A 21,983-nucleotide genomic window follows, 5' to 3' on the forward strand; every position below is an offset into this window, starting at 1 on the left:
GCAGGAGCTCTGAGTTCATCTTAATGAAGTCTGCACCATTTACAGATCTTTACTCCCTTTACAGAAAGATAAGACACCTCTTTGGCTGAGTTAGAAATTCACTTTATGCCCTAAATTGCCACATGTGACCTTTATATTTGTCTCCTATCTGGACCCTATCCTGATGCCAGACAACTTCCACTGTAAAGTCAGTGGAGTCCAAACCACTAACAATGTTTTTATGCTGAATATTTCTAAATTTCCTAAATTGGCAGCCCGAGTTAAGTATTTAAATATATATTAAGTGTTCAAAAAGAGTACTCTCAAAGCTGCTAGGCATCTGCAACTCCATCTTCTGTCAACAGGAGGTTTGGATGCATAAGCTTTTTCAAAAATCTTTTCCTTAAGCTAGGAAATATTGGTTGAGATTAAGTAGCCATCAGCAGGTGCTACCATTCAGGAGCTCTATTATTTTCCCAACTTCAATAGCAGCTGAAGAAAGGGTGGAAGTCCACAGGGCTGTGGGTAGTGTAGCTGTGAGGAGCTAACCGTTTTGCCTCAGAAACAAGAGCTGGTTTTGCAAATGCTGAGGCTCAACAGACATTGAGGCAGAGTTTGTGCTGAAGATCATCGATTGCTGTTCTTTCGCTGGCCTGTCGAGATCAGTTAAAGGAATACTTGTTTTTTTTTTTTGCTTGGTGCTTTAAGATATCATATGCTCCTAACTGTAAAAATACAGTTTGATGGATGGCATCGTCAGGACCCACGCCTTTGGTAACAAAAACCTAACGGATATCCTGTTACCATATACCCTGAACGGTGGTCAGAGACAGATCATGTAAAACGTTCATCCTATATGCTAGAATTCTCTAATGCATGTGTCAAATGGCTGTTTTCTACTGCAAAACCCCAATCTTTGGTGGCTGCTCCGCCACACCGGGGTGTCCGGGTGGTGTGGTACCCCAGTCACAGGGTAACAGGCTGCATTACAGGACGCTGGGGCAGGGAGCCTGCTGCTCCTGCTGTCTGCCAATACCCGTAGGTGTCACCAGCACTTACTGGGAGGGGAGCCAGGAGATGAAAAATAAATCAAAGAAAATAATAAGAAAATAACTTTCCCATAGCAATTAACATACTAGATTTACTTCTCAACTCCTTCACCTTAAAAGTAGTTTTTAACAACTGCTTTAAAAAAAAAAATAGGAGAAAGGGAACCATATATTTTAAGAAGCAATTGTAGAGTGGCCATCACAGAGTATGATATTGCCTTTCTTGTGCTCCGTGATGGGAGGAATCACTGCACAGCCTCTACTCCAATTTCTCTTCAAAAACAGTCAGGCACACGCTTCATGGGATGTGGTTTTAAAAAGCAGCCTGTGACTCTTCAGGCAAAATTTCCAGCCCCAATTTTAAAGGTGCTAATAAACATAGAAGAGCTTGGTAATAAATGACCTGAAATAAAAACCAAGTTATCTGCCCAAGTGTCAGTACATGTAGCAGTATATTTAAATTGAGGAAGCTATGTGCTATTTTGAGATATCAGCAGAAAGACATACCAGTGAATCCCATTGAGGCACCTTCCCTTGATTGCCTGCGGAGCCCATCTTCATCTCGGAAATCGATGTAAACAAGGTCTATTGCTTGGAGGCCAAATGCCTTTGCTGTGACTATTATTTTTTGCCTGGCATATAGAATATCGTGAGTTTCCTTACTGCTTGTTGCACCTATGAAACAAAGAAAACAAAGAGAAGCTGACAAGAGTGTTTTAAACCTATTTAAAATATTTCCTGTGTTAAAAAAAGGAAAGTTTGAGACTTCATATAACCAATTTAGAAAACAAAAAAGGGGTGCAAGGCTATATTGTCAAAATTACAAACTTCTGAGAAAAAAAAGTGCAGCCTTAGAAAAAAAATCTCTCTCTCTTTAAACACCAGCTTATAAAATTCAGATTTTGATTTAGTTCAAAACAGAAGTTCTAAGACTGAAGTCAGTGGAAGCTTTGGCTGGTAAGGACTGCTGACTTGGAACTAGTATGAAATAATTACTTGATTATATTATTTACTGTACATACAGTGAAAAGCATTAAGCAAAAGAAGTTTTACACAAATTGATAAACTGTGTATAACTAAATGGTTAAAAAATTCACAGTGAGAATAGAATTGCACTTTCCTTGTTTCTGATTCTTGTCACAATTAAAGTCTTAAGAAGAATATTTAAGCTTCAGTATTTGAATGAAAAAATGATGGTAGATGTCTTCTGAGAAGAAGCAAAAGTATTCACTTCATGTGCTTACAGGACACTAGCTAAGCAACGTGTTTGTGTGAAGCTTAGTGTGAAAAACCAGTAGCAATAATATGTTCCCTTTCTCTAGGGTCACTATTTAGACACAGATTTTCAGTTTGTAAGAAATATTTCAGTAAAGCACTGCTAATTTTTACATTGACATACTTATTTTTAATTTAAATGTTGATAGCTCTGCACTTTACGCTTTAAAGTGAATCAGATCAGTAAGAAGTTAAGCAGTCTCTCATAAAAGAAACTGTGAAATACTTTTTATTTTTGAGGAAGGCTAATATTGCTGTCATATGAATGCGTGGCTGTATTGATATGGGATTTATTAAAAGGAAATTTAAGAAAGCAAACTGTAGCAGGAGAGTTATGTGTACATGATGTCAAAAGCCTGACTGATAATTGTCTGTAAACCAGTGATGAGGCAGACACCAGAATTTTAGGACTTTAAACGTAGTCCGTAAAGCATGTGCATGTTTCTTATACATATCATATTTTAAAATAATTTCAGTGACTCAACGTTTTGTTGTTGTTGTTGTTGTTGTTTTTTAATTATTATTATTATTTTTTTAATTTTTATTTTTTGGTACTACATGGCAAAAAGCACAAGAAAGTGTCAGTACCCTATAAAACATAGGGACCATGCTTCAATTTGCCAGTGATACATTCTGCATCAAAAAAAAATTAAGGAGAAAAGTGAAAATGTAAAATGAGGAATCAGGTGTTGTCATTACTTTAATGATTGCTGTCAGAAAAGCAACGGCCATAAATCACATTTGGAGTCTCCAATGCAAATGTCAAATGTCAACATTTATACATAGCAAACAGACAGGTAACAACCTATGCTGGCACGGAAATCCTCTCCTCCGAAGACGACTGCGTCCAAATGAAAGCCAACCTGGGATCCTGTTCTCAGTGCTTCTTCACAGACAGCCTTCAAATGAGAACAGAGTATTAATTTCTACAGAAACGCAGGGCGCAGAGAGACTACAGAGGATATTACAACTCCTCAGTGGTACCAAAATCCTTCAGCTAAAATTGCTCCTATTAAGCAAAGCCATTGTAGGTGCTCAGCTATGCACAGGGCTTTCAAATGACTCAGCAGAAGACAAAACATTAAACCCTAAGCACCTATATGCCTAGACTGTGCAAATACAGGAGATCGTAGCACATTCCCTACCTTCTGGGTGGCATAACGTCCTGGTATGACTGTGATCAATAGTCCAGATATTTATATAACAATATGAAACAAAACTTTTGTCAAATACTGCTTAAAAGCAAACAAAAAGTATTAAATTTGATTAGTTTGATGTAATGTATCTGCATGAGAAAGAGAAATAAAGAATCTCATTTATTAAATCATGTGAACGGTTTAAACCAGTTGCAGCTTCCTTATAGGCTTGCCAATTTAAAATCTTTTGCTACATATAACTAAAAACTAGTTAAAGAAGTTAAATATGCAACAAGTGCTGCACGAAAAGTGTTAAAATAAAAGCAAGAAAAATTTTGCTGCTGTAGCTATTCTACAAAGGAGTGCATTTCCAAAACAGTACTATTTTATACTGATTTTTGGATAATCTTAATATATTTTAAGGCTAAGGTACGTGGAGAGAGACAGATGTTATTACCAGCTCTACTAATGGGTGTTCTTCTGTGGTAGCTGGTAGGACAAGAAATTATTCTTTGGCAGAGTGCTTTAAAAGGCAGCTCTCCTGCCAACATCAGGAACTGGAATAATAAAAAATCCACTATAAAATGCTGCAAATGAAGAAAAATCTCAGCCAGTTTAAAATATGATTTAATTCTGTGTATGCACACCGGACGGGAACCTATATTATGTTCCCAGATACGTTAGTGTGTGTTGTAAGATAAACGGGTGTACCAAACGAGCTGGCTGCCCGTGAGGCCTGCCAGTACTTCTGGAGGGACTTCTGATGTGTGTGTCCTCAGCTGGTTCAAAACTTTTGCCTTAGAGCTTGGGAGGGCAACGCTGAATTCCTGGCACACGCACGGGATCTTCCGTCCCACTGCCACACTGCCTTGCTTTTCTGAAAAACCTGGACTTGATAGCAAAGGCTGGGGAGTAATTTATATTAAAATGCACTTTAAAAATAAGATTTGATCTAAGATTAACCTAAAAAGTTCCTCAGCTATTTGCTATTTTCAAAGTTAACTGTACTTCTAATCTTAAAATTAAAGACCCCATCATACACACACAAAAATGATAACATGAATTTTGGTTGTAATGTTACCACTGTAAAGATGCCAGTTTAGCAACAGTGAGATGATGATTAATTCTTTCTTCTGATTAAACGTTATACAAAAGCAGAGTTTGATACCTACTGAATAGCCAAGTGTATTGCAATACTGTGAGTGTTCCAAATCTTTGGAGAAGCCCGTTCCCACTCCGACTGTGTTAAAAGTGGTAACAGTAATGCAGAGGTTTCGTAATTTGGCATGGACTACCTGGAACTGCTCTGTCACTGAAATATTTTGAATTTGTGAAGGCCTTTACAATACAAGCATGAGAATTCAACATACAAGTGTTTCAGGGTATTGAATAATATGTTTAATGTTTTTTAACCTCTCCCCCCTGATGAAATTAGAGGGAGACTGGGGAGTATTCTGCTTATACTAGTTTGCTGAGATGTCAAAATATGAACACTTCAAGACCTGCTTACCTTAAAATTGAGCAAGCCCACTGCAGTTTCCACAAAGGGGATAAAATTCATTGGTTCTACAAGTGTTCGGCCTTTTAGGTGATGTAGGAATTTATCTGAAAACTAAAACTAGACAGTATGAGCTCTCAGACAGAAAAAAACCCCAAAACAGTCTACACGTAACACATTAAATTTTCACCTGGCTGTAACAATACCCCTCCCTGCTCCAAAACCTTATAATTAAAAAAAATTAAACCAGCTTTTAACAAGGCCTGCGATTGGAAACCACAGCATTCCCATACATTGCTAAGTTTGGAGGCTGGTTTTGGGGAAAAAAAAAAAAATAAAAAAAAATCCAGGCTTAGCACCTCTCACCCTGGCTTAGTGAAATGCAAATGCGTGGGCCCTGGAAAACAATGAAGTGCTGCTGTACCTGAGGTCCAGTTTTGTCTCAGGTCCAGCACTGCCATCCCTGGAAGCCTCCCCAGCCTTCTAAGTGGCATCCGTATTATTCATTACGGCACCGTTACCCTTTTGTTCAATAGGCTTTTCTTCATAATTTTTTAGCTTACCTAGGAAGGCCTTAAAAAGGAAGTTTAATTCTTTGAAGACCAAAGCTTGCCAATTTTTTCCATGAGACCAGTTCACAGCTAGCTCTGAGCTGCCAGTGGGGTAGCCCAAATTCCAAAATCTATCATCTGGAAACATACAAAAGCTCTTGCACAGATTTTTCCCCTTTCAAAAGGGGAAAAAAAAAAAAAAAAAAAGGGGAAAAAACCCTCAGCCCTATATTGTAAATCTATTATGTCTGTCCAGATCAAGTAATTTGCGTGGAGATAAACACATCCCAGGTATGGTGAAAACATGTTAGTAAATAAAGACAAAAATAACATATGCATATATTTTAAATTTAAGGAATATTCGACTATTAATGGATATCAAAGGAAAGGGAATTTTAATCATCTCTCCATTCAGTCTCAGTTGGGTAAATCATATCTAAGAGATTTGCATAAATATAAACCATCAAAGACTTTTCATCTTCAAAGGGGGTTTCAAGACCCTATAAGCTTTGTACTGTAATCATCGCAGGTCACAACCCTGCAGGAATAAGGCTGCTATGGCAACATAAAAAACTAATGCTTAAGGCTTAGCATAATATTCTGACTAATAGAAAGGAAACTCATTTTAAAAGCTGGCAGCCTATTTACCAGAAGCTGGATTAGAGGTGTTATTTCCCCTTTTAGCTTCCCCCCACTGCCCCTCCCCAAAAGAAGGAAAATCTAATCACCCAGATCTCGAAAAAAAGCTTTCCAGCAATTTGCAGTAACTTTACAATTAGGCCAAAATAAATCACAGCTTTCTTCGATGAAGAATTCTGACCTTCCCGTCCCTTCTTTGTATCATCATCGTGGCCTTCTCAGTAACTTTTCTTTGGTAAAAAAAAAATTCCACCCAAAAATGTGCAAGGAGAAAAAAATAATCAATGCAGTTCACATGTGTGAGTGTACAGTACAGCAGGTAGTGTCGTGACAAAAACCAGTAAACTTCATCCAGGCAAATGTAGAAAATAGGTAATGTAATGGCATCAGCATATATTCTTAAGACTCCTATCTGATTTTTATTTTTTAAGGAAAAAAAAGAAAATTTAAAAGTGCAACAGTGTTTATATTTTTGGTGCAAATTAAAGCAGCAGAGCTTTTATTTTATTTTAAAATATTTCACAAATCACCCTCTTGGGATTTTTGCTATCTTTTGTTTTGAAGTCAAATGAAAAAAAAAAAAAACTAAAAAGCATGTTTAATTAAATATTTTTTCCCTTCCTCTCCTTTTAAAAAAATTGCTATAAGCACCAATACAAAAGGTAACAAGTGGAGAAGTTTCAATTAATTTTTTTTTTTTTTCAAAAGGAGACGATTAAATGTTTCCGGCCCGGTAAAGTGTTCATCTCAGGGAGAAAGGGGGGGAGAAAAAAAAGAAGGCGGAGGAATAAAAAACCCACAAAGCTTGGGGAGGGGATGAAGTAGCAAGGCCTCAGCAATTCTTTCAATTCCAGTGCACACCCAATAGTGTGTCGGGAAGAATGCACACTGGTCGGGATTTGTGGGAGAATTGTCCTGCTACAAAAGAGGGAGAGTTACGCTTGTTATAGTCCAATAAGCCATGCCAGTCAAACAAGTACCCACACTAGGGACAAAAGGAAAGCAAGAGATTCTCACACAAAAGAAAACAAGTAAGCCCATCTTTTAGTTGTGCATCAGCCTCCAGGTTTTCTTCTGCACATAAATAAAAATGAAGGGTGTGCGTGTGTATGTATAGGAGGAAATAAACAGCTTCTGGGAGGCTGAAAAATCATGCCAGAGTGAATTTGGGGGAGAAGGGTAGCCGTGTTAAGCAGAGTCTGCTCTTTGTGTGGAAAGGTTGGGCAAAGTGAGAGGGAAGCTACGGGTGGACCGTGAGGCAGAAGTTTTTGGGGTTGGCTCATTTTCCATGATGGAAATCAAAGTTCATGATGGAAAATCGAAGCGGGAAGGTGGAAGGGGATGAAGAGACAAAGAGCCCCCGCATCCCATCTCCCCACAAAACCTACTTGGTGGCAGCAAGGGCCCTGCCATTTTGGAAGCACGAATATTCATTCCTGACAGGTTATGGCTAACGCTGCCACGGCTGTAAACCCTGAGAGGTATACTCTGCTTAATGGAATGAATCTTGGTGGAAGGGGACGGTGTCTCTTCCGCCACGAGTGGTGGAGGTCGAAGGGGCAGTGCCAGGGAATGGACGGGGCTTGTCACCTACCCAGCGTATCGGCTCAGTTGTACGTTCCCACCCAAACTCAACGGTTTGATCAAGGTTAGATGCTGGGATTAAAATAGATCCTAACATGTCTGCCTGCCTTTCATCACAGCTTGCATGCGTGCTAGTCGCTCAGCTAGCGGTTTGCAAAAATATAGAAGTGAATAATTAAGCATTATTCCTTTCTGGCATGTTACAGCAATAATGGTATATCTAGACAAAAGTCCCCCTTTCTTGACAATTTAAACAATTATAGCATAATTAGGCCAATTTCAAAGTTTTCTTAAGTAATTTGACATGCCAACCATTTACATTTCAGGGTTTTATTGGCTGAAAAGTCAGTCGTGAAACACAAACACACCTGTCAGCAATTAAAAAGGAAGAAATAGAGAACTGCTCAGGAAATAATATCTGTGCTAATTAAAAACACTAGTTAAAAGCTTCCTGTTTGTTCCTCCAGTTGCCCCAAGGAGTGACCTTCCCCCCAGCCCACTTTTTCATATGTTGCTAACATGGTTTCCCCAACTCCTGCTTGCAGTGCATGTAACTAAGGCTCACGGACAGAGACAGTAATTTTGCTTGTTAGGTTAGCTAGACAAGAGTCAGACACCCACACTTCTATGTTTGATAACATGCTCTGACATCAATTTTGGTTCTGCCTTAACCATGTGAGAAAAAACACTGGTTTTCTTTACAAATGCAAGGTGTTACATGTGTGCTTTTTATACAGCACATCTTGCACACACTTAAATGGGTGCATTGCCCAAGTACCTTAGTCAAGCAACAACATTATATGGTATTTGCAGCCTTCCTTGTACCTCAGTCATTCATCTCTGTGACTCTCTGAACCTGGCCTCACAGCTTCAGTCAAAAGCTACTGTGTTGTTGGTACTCACCCATCTTATTTCTTCAACATTTTCAACCTTTGGCAGCATCATACTTGAAGGAAGGGTCTTGGACTGCAAAAGCACCTCTAGATCTTCTTCTGCAAGACCGCTGGACACAGAGTTTATCCTAACACACTTTTCAGCACGGCCAAGGTCAAATTCTTCAAGGGTTTTCACAACAGCCAGTCTTGCTTCTCTCTACAATATCCATGAGTTTAGAGACACAAGAAAAGAAAGAGAAAGCATATTTTCGATTGACAGAAAAGTGCAGTGAGAAAAAAACTTGTTGAAACAATGTGGGGAAAAAGTTAGACAGCCAGTATATTGCTGTCCCCAAAATGTCTGTCACTGCTGGACTTTTATTGGAACAGTCTTCACCGACACCTCGCAGTTTTGTAAATAAAATGCTCAGGTTTTATGTCTAAATATTTCTACACTATTACTTGTAGAAACCAAGACTTTTGTGTCCATTAGTGCTGAACACAAACAAATCTTTACACTAACCACAACGTGTTGCACAGTCTGCACTCACAAATCTGGCACGTTATTGGATCTGCACAAACCAGTTCATTTTTATAATTCATCTCTGTATTTCCTGAATGCCAGCAAGCATAGAGGTACATACGCTTCTTTGGTTTTACTGTATAAATCTTCCTTTCCTCCACGTACCCAGAGTGTGTTAAAGCCCGTGGCAGAGTTCACAACTTGCATGTGAAAACAACGCCAAAATAACTTGGAGATTTTTCTTGAACTACATAAAAAGCTGTTCTCCTGCTGGCACAAAATAAAATCTCCAAAGACACCCACTTCCCGTGGCCATTCACTATTTTTGTGAATGCAAATGTACAAATCTGTTTAATAGTTGATTTGCTTGAAGAATACTTGCATGTTTTTCTGAAATGAAACATATTTTTTGGCCTGGAGAAGAAGTGGGAGGGGGGAAAGGAGGATGCTGAGCTCCTTGCTTCCTGCCAACTGCAGTCTCAACCCCAAATTCTTTCCACTCACCAACAGCCCCTAACAAATTCGCATTGTCAAAATGCACACTTATCAAAAGTCATTTCATTTGTGAAGAGTTTTTATGGAGCTAATAAAACTTTAGAGCTCCTGACTATGGAGGTTCAGGAACAACTTTAACAATATGCAGTTTCTGAATAGAGATGCTTTTCAAGAAAACAGGCAAACTCAAGGGGAAAAAAAAAAAAATCATCAAAGTTAATATCCAGACTACTACAAGACAGCACATGACAGTAGATTTAAACCAGACGGATGCAAACCTCTGCCGGCAAGAGGAACCGAGGAGGTTTCCCAATGTGGTCTGAGTTAAACAGTGTGAGGGAACAGTAGCTTACAGTTGTCAGGTCCGATCAGAACAGGCTCTCCCAGGCCACTTTAAGACAGCTCTGCAGTGTACTGATTTACAGGGCTGGGACCCCCCATAATTAGCATAAGTTTAGAGAAAAGTACGTGACGGCTCTAACTGGTTAAAAGGAAGGAATAATGAAGCAGAAATTTAATGAAATCTGAAGCAAACAGCCTTCAGCTTGGGGCTACTAGCTGTGCTTCTTCAAGGGCTGGGAGCATAGGGCTGTTAGTGGGAGAGAGGGGAATGAGGCACACGTGTACACACCCCTGGCTGCGATCGAGGGGCACGTTCCAAGGGAATATCTGGGAAATACAGTCCTGAGCATGTGAACTGCCATGGAGGGGCTCTGATGGGGGCCGTCAGGAGAGCCACACAAAGATGCTTGTGGTTTACTCCAAACACGTCCAGCTGGAAGCCAGCTCCGGCACCCAGCCGTCTGAAACGGTTCTTCCAAATTAGGTAAACTGAACCCTGCAATGCCAATACCGGGTAACACAAACGCCCTACGTTTTCCTTCTCCGACCAGGGGTAATGGCTTTCTAGGGCTGGCCTGAAAGTTTCTAGGTAGGATGGAGAAGGGTAGCTTAAAAACACACTCGAAAACAATTTATGCTTTTAATTAAAGTCATATTATCACCGTTTTAGCACACACTGATCCAATTTGCAGAAGAAAGATCTCCCCAAATTATCCACTAAGGCAGCATCCAATTTCAACTGAAGGCACATCTCTAGCAAACTTATAGCCTAATTTGTTATGGCTTTTTTTTTCAGATTATAATAATGAGCAGTAGACCATCTCATTAGCTATTTTTCTCCTCAGGCTGCAAACTCCCTTCCCAAAAAAGACAGATCGTGTCTTTCTAGGTATATTTCCATACAAAACACTTATTAACAGGCTGTTGCTGTTATCAATTTACATAAACTAAATGTGTGGCCCTCTGGTACGTATCCCAAAAATAACCAACAACTTCACTGAATTTATACCAACCAACAAACATGGGGAGGGGGTTGTTGTTTTTTTCCCATATTTTAATAGAAAATATGTTGCTATGTTAGTCAACACACCCATGCCATCTGTTGGGTTGAGAATCGATGCATTTTCTTAGAACCACTATGTTTTAGATCTGTCTGCCTAGATACTCCCGGAATGGAAATGTTTCCTTCGCATGATAGAATACTTCTAGTCACTAGAGCTTCCACATCAGGATTCAATTCATGTTTTCAGTTGTGGGACAAACTGAGAGGACCTGGCTGCCAAAGGCAGAGCCTGTGAGGGGGCTGACTTGATGCCTACCCTTCCTACAATGGAGAAAATCCCATGGATGTTAGTGGGGTTTATCAGGTCCCCAGTCAGGCTTCCAATCAAACATTTAATGAGTAAATTAAAAAAATCCCAAACAAACCATGGAGGAAAGGAAGCCCTTTCTGCTTCATTATTACACAGGGAAATGTACAAGCTATTCTTATTGTAGGATCCACACAGGAGCTAACATTTCAAGCTAGGTAAACTAGTCCAGCATTGTAACACTAGAGAAGAAAGTAGTCCTTGATTCAGTAATGCCTTTATAGTAGTAGATACAAGAATAAACATGTTTTCCAAACACTGTGTAAAGTCCCTGCCAAGAGTGGTCAAACTAGAGTTTTCGAAGAACAATGAAAGAAATTCTTTACCCTGTTCTTCAAAGGAGAATGAAAACATTGGGTAATACTCTGTCATTAATGCATAGCTGATAAAGAAATAAACCTTATCATTAAGTAAAAGTTTCCATCCCCAGGTAGCTTGGGATAGTGGTATCCCCACTGGGTCTCATGAGGGTTGGGCTCTTTATCAAACTGAACAGGAGAGAAAGACAACAGAGAACTTCATGGTGAACAGTGATATTAGTAAAATATGATAAATTTGGAACTCACACTGGAAAACCCACTGGAAAAAAAAACAAACCACTGGTCAGGGTGGATACTTCAGCATCCCTTCTGTTTGACTCTGGGGAGGACACAGGAAGATGTTCACTACCACGTGCAGCTACGCCAACTGGAGAAGATAAAGGTTTCAGCGACGCAGCATTGCCAACAAATCCATCGCCACCCAGACACACAGACACCAAAGCTAAAGAAGTGAATATGCGAATTGCTGGCTCGATTGGCACCCACTAAACCTAAGAACTAAACATCCCTCTGAGTTCCTAGCTCTGAATTACCAAACCTGTAACGAAAACAACATCCGTCCACTTTTACACTCCAGTGGAAGAGGTGGTCCCTCGCGGCGGGGCCGCGCAGTCTCGCCATCTGGAGAATAAATCGAGTGTGAAGTACAGTATAGTTTGGGACCAAGCTCCGTGGCGGCAGCCCAGCAGTGAGTTCATTAGTCCCAAACTTGCGGGGATTAGTGGGGTATCAGCTCCGCTGTCGGATGGGATCAGGCAGGCAGAGCGCGAGACCCAGGAAGGGGGTGGTGGTGAAGAAGGAGACCTTTGGGTTTATTTATAAAACTACACGGTCTAAGTGCACCTAAATAGGTGCCTTTGGCTAACGGTATTCTCACAGGCTCCCACCAGCTGAATCAGTACCTTACCTTCTCTTTTTTTTTTTTTTTCCCACCCCTATTTTTCTTTAAGTTCTATGTCAAGGCACAGAAATTTCCACTTCGAAACAGAAGGAATGTGACAGAGCTGGAAGCCCAGCTACCCACTCACCCTGGACAGAGTGTTAATACAGCAATAATAAAGCAAAGATGGTCAGATTAACAGAACTTTGGGGACTGCAACAACAGATGGAAAAATGACATTTTCTTTCTTTTCAAACTGGTATGATACCCCACAAACCAGTTTTCCAGCGCTGTGATTTCTAACCTGCCTGATTTTGGGGACAAAATCTCTGGTTTGCTTTATCTTTCTTGCCTAGTCTTACCCCTTTTTTTTTTTTTTTTTCCCTCAGGACCTTCATGTCTTAATGCAAAGCTAGTGGGTACATGGAAAGCTACGTTTATGTCTATCATGTTAACATCTTTTGGTAATAACTCTTCATACGGAAATGTAAATATATGAAGCCCTAAAATGGTAGGCCAGAATCTATCATCCTCATTGACATAATAAGTTTTCATGTTGCAAATGGCAGAGGAAAAATTAATTACTATAATTACAATTCAAGTTATTTTTCATGACAGGTCTGACATGGTAAAAACATACAATTATGTGTTAATGTTACTTCCCTGGAGTGGTTTGTTTACAGGACTTGACATTGCTGAATCTTTTATCACTTGTATTGGTGCATAACATACAAACGCGTCTCTCAAATAAGACTGCAGAAGAGCACATGTATTATATACCCATAACATTGGTTTTGGGCAAAATTGAGCTTCTGCAGAAGGAAAGACTGACATTTTTACACGCTCAATCCTCCATCACTAAAGTGATGCCATACAGGATGATGTTTCAAATTCATAGATGATACTGTCAGGAGAAAAGACAAATTACATTTGTTTTTAAGGAAACAAAGAGAACCAAAACAGTGGAGCAGTGTTTCTGAGGACAGGAGGTGCTCGGTTCACGAGACCTGCCTTCTACCTTACGTGCATCAGGCACTTGTGAGAATAAATCTTTGAAATGGCAAGTAGTTATTTCTAGGTAGTCTTGTCAGACTGAAAAACTGCTGTAAAAAATGCATGCATAGCAAAGCCTTCAGGAAGCTGTCATTAAATAATTGCTTATAGTTAACTTCAATCAGTTGAGGAGCTCTTAGAGACTTAGGAAGTTTTAAAACACATTTTCTTTTGATTCAAGAGGGAACATGCCAAACCCACCATGTAATCCCAAAGGAAAGAAGGGGCAGAAGTGGTGAGGAGGCGGGAGAATAGGGTCTCCATCACATATGCTGGTGTTTCTCCTCTGCGGTTCAGGAAAACACATGCTTTAGAGCTCTGCAAGATTCTGATTTTTCTGCTACCCTCTCCTGAAATCTTTAAATTCTTTCTTTAATAATTATTTGCCCTATTCAAGCCTTTTCTTTTTTTATACCAACCTTTTCACTTTTCTGAAAGAGAGATTCTTCATGACATAATGAGTCATCTAACTCTGTGCATCTCTAGCATCTGCTGCTTTTCTCTCTGCTCTGCTAATTGTCTTCCCATGCAGTATGTGGTCTAGCAATACTAAGATGAAACAAACTTCGGTGGTCAGTGTTATGAACTAGGCTGCAATTTAATTGTGCTCTGCTGCGGAATCTTGATTTCTTTGCTTATTTTCCTAGAAGTTTTGTTTAAAGCCTAGGAATGCATTAGTGTGCCTATTAATGATATTTATCCTTTATTTTTAAAGGACAAGATCTCTTGAAACTGTTTATGACTAGCTGGGAGCTGCTCGCTGCCATGTAAGCTTTGCATGCATCTCCCTCCCTCTACCAGTGTGGACAATGTGGATGCTGAAGATATCAGGTGGAGTCTATCCAACATCACCAAAGTTGGGCAATTTCCATATGTGATGATCGGATGTTCCTGAGATGCTGTGAACATGGGGAACAAGAGAACAAGAACCTAAGGTCCACCCAGCCAGCAGTCCAGGATACAGGGCTCAGGAATCCAAATAAAGCTCTAGGTATGCTCAGCTGTGTAAGAACGACATGTCTGCTGAGCTGGGGTGTCTGAGGACATGTATATTAGTGCACGAACAAGACATTTTCACAAGTCGTGTTTGAGGTATTTTTCCAACTTGCATGTATCCCATAGAAATTTACACAGAGGCCAGTGGGCTGCAAGGCTGAATCAGCACACAGAAATATTCATGTAACACGAGGACTTAGCATCAATATCTCAGTAGCAAAATTAATACAGCATGTTGTGTGTGTGTGTATACATAAACACAGAGACAGGCTTATATCTTAAGACTATGTGTACAGAAATATTTCAAAAGATTTTGTAATGAGAGTGCTATATACAACAGCTTCAATAAAAGAAAATTTTGTTCATGTACGTAGGCAGCTATTCTTCTGTCTGCCAACTTTTATAAACACTTACAAAAGAGATGTAAACAACCTTTCAATTAAGACAAACCAAGCCAGCACTAATTTAAGCTGGCTGCAAGATGCAGTTCCTTTACTTTTTCCCCTGCCTTTCTGAGGATGCTTTTGGTTTTGTGACAGATTAGCATCACAAATGAAAATTCTTTAGGAGCATTAGTGTTAATTAGTCTTCCTGGACAGTCCGAATGAGCTGCTGCATGATGAAATGAGATCACAAAATACACTAGCTGATGTATCAGTTAAAAAATAAAAAGGCTGTACATTGCTTTTATCTGGCACACAATCTTAACTGTACGTTATGCTTATCTTTTGTTTAAAAATATTTAAGTTTAAGGTATATTTGCATGGCACGATATAAAAAATTAATATGGAAAATATTTACCTTTAGGCATGCAATTTTTTATTTTCATAAATGTATCTTTTTGTTAATGCTGATAAGGAAATACATTGCTGCCTATCAAAAGTACATCTGCTTTAGCAAATATTAAACAGTGTGGCAAGTTAAAAGCAAGCTGAAGGCAAATAGAAGTTTATCAGAAAGAAAACAACTGGCCAGAGGCTTATGCCTGCTTGTACTGAAGGAGCCAATGTCTGGCCCAAGCTGCTCAGAAGCGCCTAGGAATGAAGAAAAATCAGGTCACCTGTCCCATGGCTTTCTTCCCTCATCCTTTCTCTTTTCTGAAGGAAACTTTTCCCAGTCCACTTGCAGTCTCAATATAACTAAGTGTGTCAAAAAGAAAACTTGGAACAAATTTGCATGATTTTTTTTTGTATTGTGCAAATCCTGATTAACAGCTCACCTCAACTGTCCTAAAATTTTTTATCTGCATTGGTAAATTAGCAAGTTAGTATTTGGTAATGTGATCAAAATCCCAGAGAATTTCCTAAGTTCCAGTGTTTACAGGTCACACCTACAGTAAAACTGTATGTGTGCAAAATAAATCTCTCATCTCTTCATTTTCAATTTACATTTTAAAGCTAAGTGGTGCCACATTGTAGATGCATGTGTTTCCATGCAACAAGTTTAGCATGAGATGTATGACTAACTGGTCACTCAAATGTCTTACTCTGAGCAAGACACCCCCAAGAAGTCCTCCCACCAGGTGGTTTCTTGCACCATCTAGAAGAGGACTTCTTAAACCTTCTAGATTCACAGGCAGGTTTTTAAAGCAGAGACTATCTCATGTAGTCCTACACACCCTTGTGAGATCACATCGTTCATATCAATTTCTGTTCATAGGCTCCCTGAGACAATCCATACCATCTGATAACTCAGTTCCCATGTTTACCTGAACCTCTTGGGTCCCAGCTGCCCACAAGGCACAACTGCTCATTTACATCGAGACTTCCTTTTAGGGGAGTGCATCATCTGTTTCCTCCAAACCAAAAATATGGGTACGGTTTTAGAGATGGATCTCTCCAAGCATCATGCCCAAAGAGTAGTATGGGCAGGACTAAACCAAGTTCAGTTGCCTCCACCCTGCTCAGTCCTGTGACACTGCTCCAGCAAGCCCTGTGTACCTTCAAACACTCATGTGTGTCATCTTGCCATGCCCCAAGGTATGCACATGTATCCTCAGCTACAATTTAAAAACCCCATGTTGATAGGACAACAATGCTCATATTACTTTCAACTGCTGGAAGTGTAAGAAAAACCACCCAGAAAAACGGTCATACTATAGGTCCATCAAAACCCCACTCTGTGTCACGGGGAGACCCCAACCCATGTGCCACATATCTGCCATTGTGATCAATCTGCCCTAGAGGTTTGACCCTACGCAATGTCGACATGAACCCCTCTGCTCCACTAGGCAAGGGCACCACAGATCTCTCCTTGGATCAGATGCATTTAGCATTGTAGAAGTAGCCTGTAATTGCAGTAATTACTTCCATGGGAGAATAATGTTAGGAGAGTAGGAAAGTAATCTTAGATGTTTTTAAGTTTAGAAGCTTGAAAGAAGTAGATGCCAGGAGCACTGAATAGATAGCTCCCTACGGGGATGTTCAACACAGGGCACTTTGATCTAACAAGCTTCACACTAAATTGACACAACTCTTGCCTTCCTGTAAAGCCAACTTGTTTTATACATGTATTTCTCAGCCAGTGCTTACCTTAACAAAGACCCATCTCACTACGCTGGATTTGGCCAGAAATCCTTCTTCTCTACCAGAGAGGCTTCCTTCTGATAGACATCCCACTTATAGTGGTGCCTGGGGTGAGTCAAGGAACTCAAACATCCCACTCCACCCCAAATTCAGTTTTTGATACCTCCTGTAGGCAACATGTTCTCAGATGCTCCTAATGACGTGAAGAAGCCCGTTACAGCTAACTGTTCACTCTTGGCAGAGTCCCTGAAGGATGGGCAGCAGTACAAAAGCAACTGCACCCTTTTCTTTCCACTCCCACATCCCAAAGTGGGAGAGGGGAAGCAGCACCAGAATGCCATGTCCTGCGTGTTCCCGCATTGGCAGTGACTAACTGGGGCAGAGACTGAACCTTCAGATAAAATAAGATTAACTCCATGAGTCATGTGTTTGTGGCAAGGAGTAAGGACCATTTAGAAATGACTTCACCTGTTTTATGTGGTCTAAACCAAACCTGACAATGTGAATTTCTCCCTGACTAGACCTGTGATCAATGTTAAAGGAAATGAGATTTTTCTCCAGTTTGAAAGTAGGACCTGAGGAGGTGGTTATTTTCTAGGTCAAATCTCCCTTGTGCCAGCCCTAGGGTTGTAGTATAGTATTTGTACATCACTGATACAGGTATTGTACTGGTACAGTATAATACACATCTTTATAGACAGGTAGAGAAGAAATCTTAATTCTTTATTGGTGTTCTACAAAATATTTTCAAGTTCATTATTTGGAGATTCCTGATTGCAGTGGAACAAATTATTTGAGCTTGTAACTTTTCTTTCCTTAAGCTTTTCTTCAACTTTTTTTTTTCTTTTTTTTTCTGATGAAATCAATTTTTTTTTATATGGTGGGCTGACTGAGAAGACACTCCTTAGTGGGGCTTCTAGAATACTCATGAAGTTTAAAGTAACATTGGTGCATATACCCCTATGAAAGGTTAAGATTCTGCAACATCTAAGCAGTTCCTACCCTCCTCTCCATATTCCCACTCCACACCCCACTTTTTCCCCAAGCAAGCATTTCCAGTGCAACTGTTTCTTGAGCTAAGATGCAAACTGCAGCACTGAAGAAGTCATATTAGAAAAAAACTAGGTTTATTTTATTTATTTATGGGTGGAAGAGTGTTTTTTTTTTTTTTACTCCAGATTACTTCAGCAGTCCCATTTATAGCACAGCCATACAAATAATTGCACCACTGCAAGCAAAGGGGTTGCAAAGGATGAGAGTAAGCAGCTAGGAAGGACAAGATGGAAGGAGGAACTTCTTGAGCTGTTGTTGTTATTTCCACCAGAGTCAACCAGCTAAGCACCCATCATGTCACTTGCCTTGTGCTAATGAGGAGAGTAGCAGGCAAATGTCTGCATCCCGTAACAACCATCACTACCAGCCCCCACTCTTATATTTACCCATCATGTTGCCTCAGCATAACTGACCGAGGCCACTGGAAGCAGGGAATCTTGTTAAACCATTGGCTACTTGACTAACACAACTTTTACCTTCACTTACATTGCTCCCTTAACATTTTTGGAGGCCTGAATATGCAGGGTCCTTCATCTGTGTTTTTGTTGCCTACTCTAAGATCTGTCCAAGTCCAAATCCAACACAGATTTCATCCACTTCATCCACAAACATCAGTCTGTCAGGCTTTCAGCTCAAATTCTTTACATCTGGCTTATCAGATATTTTCTCTTGCTTCTTGGACAATGACTCCATCAAGTACAGTATCAATAAAGACTAATAAGATGGGTTCAGCTTTGAACCATTTTTTTAACACATATAATAAGTGCTGGAGCCAGCTTGGACCCTACCTTTCTACCAGTTTAACTAGTTTGAATTTAGTTGACATCAATAACGTTAAGTTAATGCAAAGCTTTGGCCTGCGTTTGTTTACCAAAATGCTGCTTGCAGTATAATTTATTTTCCTGTGTGAATGAACTTCATGGACAACCAGGATTTTACAGCAGTATAATTGCATTCATACAGGACTGCTGCTTTGTTTAATTATACCAATTTTAAAACAACAGTGATAAAATGGAATTCAGTATTCACAAGCTTGACACCCATTAAATTGCCATTTTTACTTACTTCCCTCCCCCCTCCATTTTTGCCTAGTTTGCTTTATTGTTGTATAACTGTCTGGGCTAAATATACATTTAGCAATTTTTTCATCCCATTGACTTGATATCACTCTTCTTGATATGAAAGAAGGACAGCCGAAAGAGAGTCATGAAAACGTGTCCTACTTACCAAACTAATGCTTTTTAAGGGAAACTGTTCTGCTTTACTTGCTAAACCTGTTCACACTTTTTGACTGCCCCAGTAATAATTGAGAACAGAAGGTAGTTTTTCCCCCCCAGGTGCTCAGAGATGTCTTCTCCAGCCAGAATCCACACTCCCATCACCTGCATCAGGTGCAGGTTAACCCAGGTGGGACTCAGGTGATGCTCCTTCCCTTTCCTTGGCAGTGGCTGCTTCCTCTGCTGCCAGACATGCCACCGAGCATTGTGTCCGTCTGGCAGCTGCCCCTGTGACCTCCGGAAGCTCCTTGGCTCCACTGTCTCATTCCAGCTGGGCACTGAGGCACCGTCCCTGCCAGCGCGTTTGCCACGCGTGCGCCGGGGTGTGGATGTGCTGCTGAGTACAGCGGGCTGGTCGGGTCCTTTCCTAGTCAAGGTGTCTTTGCTTCTGCTTGGGATGGGGCTGAGACAGAGTCACAGAATCACATGATGCACCCATCATCTTAAAAGGGACCTCTGGAGATCATGGGTCCAAACCTCTTGCTCGAGCGAGGCCGCCCAGAGCTGGTTACCAGCACTGTGTCCAGATGGCTTTTGAGTAGTTCCAAGGATGGAGATTCACAGCCTTTTGGAAACCTGTGCCAGTGCTTGGTCACTCTCATACTAAAAAAGTGTTTCCCAATGTTCAGAGGGAACCTCCTGTGTTTCAGGTTGTGCCCATTGCCTCTGGTCCTGTCACTGGGCACCACCAAGCAGAGCCTGGCTCCCTGCTCTCTTTACACCCTCCCTGCAGGTATGTGCGTACATTGATGAGATCCCCCTGAGCCTTTTCTTCTCCAGGCTGAACAGTCCCAGCTCTCAGCCTCTCCTGAGAGGAGAGATGCTTCAGTCCCTCCATCACCTCTGCAGCCCCTCACTGGGCTCTCTCCAGTACATCCATGGCTCTTGCCTACTGAGACCTCTGGCATTCTCTTCTAAATGATTTGCAAGGTTTATAAGTCCTCTCTGCTATTTGACAGAAGTCTTTGAGCATATTAAAACTGTTCACTTTTTTTTTTCGATTTCTGAAAAATGTTAAGGTCTACTTAAAAAAAAAGTTACCGATATTCAGCACTCCAGTTTATCTAGTAATAAGATTAAAAAAAAAAAATCCTGTCTCCCTTCATGCTCTCAGCATCATCTTTTCCAATGCAATTCTCGTTTCCAACTGAGTGATTTGATCTTTGCTTTAAGATAATTTTTCATCTGTTGCTTATTTGGCTTTATTTCTTCTTGACCAGTTTTCACAGCTTCAGATTCCGTGTTGGCAGTTTCTTGGCCAGTTTTCCTTTCCTGGTGACCAGCTATAATCTCTGCCAGTATGGACGCTAAGTCCTCTATCGCTGGCCAAGCAAGAATCAATCATGCTGAATTTTACTAATAAAAATCTACACATAACACAAACGTAATCCTCTTGGGAATTATCATCCAACCTAACATAAACTTTGCCACATTTAATGAATGCTTATGAATATTAATTAATTATTCTAGCCCACTTACATGCATGTTTGTAAATAGACAGCTATCAGGATAATTAAAATAGCAAGACAAGAGTAGCAAAATGGCTTCAGTCTAACAGCAATGTAAATATATATAGATAAGAACGCTGTTTCTGCCTGTGTTTCTCAGGACAGGTCTCTGCTCGACTCCGCACGCATGTGGACCTACTTTCTGTCTATTCTGGCTTCACATCTATATTGCAGAATCTCTGTAGAGCCACAGGCAGGTTGAACCCCATTGTCCTCCAGACCATTCAGGCTTAGCACAAACGCACGATCTAGCGACGAGAGCTTTCACTCAGCCAATTCTCTGTGCCCAGAAGTTCAGCTCAGCTTTTTCATCCTGAACAATGGGGAAGCAAGGGGGATAGCCTAATATTTTATCTTCTGTTTTGCCTACGTAGTCTTTGTCCACCAGTGGTTTGAGGCATTAAAGGCGAACCTCTTGCATGTAATAGCTTTCAAAAAGCCTTTCTCCTGCAGACAAGGCAATGATGAGTTAAAGTCACTGTTTACTGTTATCCTAATCTGTTTTTCAAATGAAGATGCCTCTTCTCTTCTACCATCCCTATAAGTCGTTCTGCTCCTTCTGTGTCTTCCCACGCCATGGCATGCTCTTTGGGTTGAACACAGGGCAAAATTTGGAGCATTTGTTCTTCTGCTGTCCTGTCTCCCAAGGATCTCCTTTTCAGCTTTGCTTGTACTTTTTGAACTGCTCCTAGTCAAACAAGTTATTGAAATGTTTTTGTTTGTTTTTTGCTGTTTCCCTCCCTCGCTTTCAGTCGATGTTTGTAAAGCATTTAACACTACACCAGGCGGGTTAATTTACTGCACTGGTAAAACAGGCTATTTGGAGTGTCTTGCAACACTGACATGTTTTCAGCTTGAAAATCAGATGTCTCCATCCCATAGGAAAGAATTCTTGCCAAAGCTTTGTTTATATCGATGCCAGGTGCAATCTGGCCCAACAGTGGTAATGACATATGAACACTAAACAGTTTGTAAAAAGCATGCTTCAAAACGAAATTTGAATCCTACATATAAAGACCCAGGTAAGAGTCTTACTAGGAATTTGCCTGGTGTAG

General features: G+C 40.4%; 1 protein-coding gene across 1 annotated transcript in view; it reads right to left on the bottom strand.

The window, feature by feature from the left end:
• Positions 1-21,983, bottom strand: part of CLYBL (citrate lyase beta like) — a 99,889-nt gene that overhangs the window by 20,154 nt on the left and 57,752 nt on the right. The window contains exons 3-6 of the mRNA XM_008945935.1: positions 8,615-8,803; positions 4,950-5,051; positions 3,109-3,202; positions 1,536-1,703 (exon numbers count right to left, since the gene is read on the bottom strand). Coding sequence (XP_008944183.1) covers positions 1,536-1,703; positions 3,109-3,202; positions 4,950-5,051; positions 8,615-8,803 — 553 coding nt within the window. The remainder of the gene's footprint in view (positions 1-1,535; positions 1,704-3,108; positions 3,203-4,949; positions 5,052-8,614; positions 8,804-21,983) is intronic.

This window comes from Merops nubicus, unplaced genomic scaffold (assembly GCF_000691845.1).
Source record: "Merops nubicus isolate BGI_N331 unplaced genomic scaffold, ASM69184v1 scaffold13550, whole genome shotgun sequence".
NCBI lineage: Eukaryota > Metazoa > Chordata > Aves > Coraciiformes > Meropidae > Merops > Merops nubicus.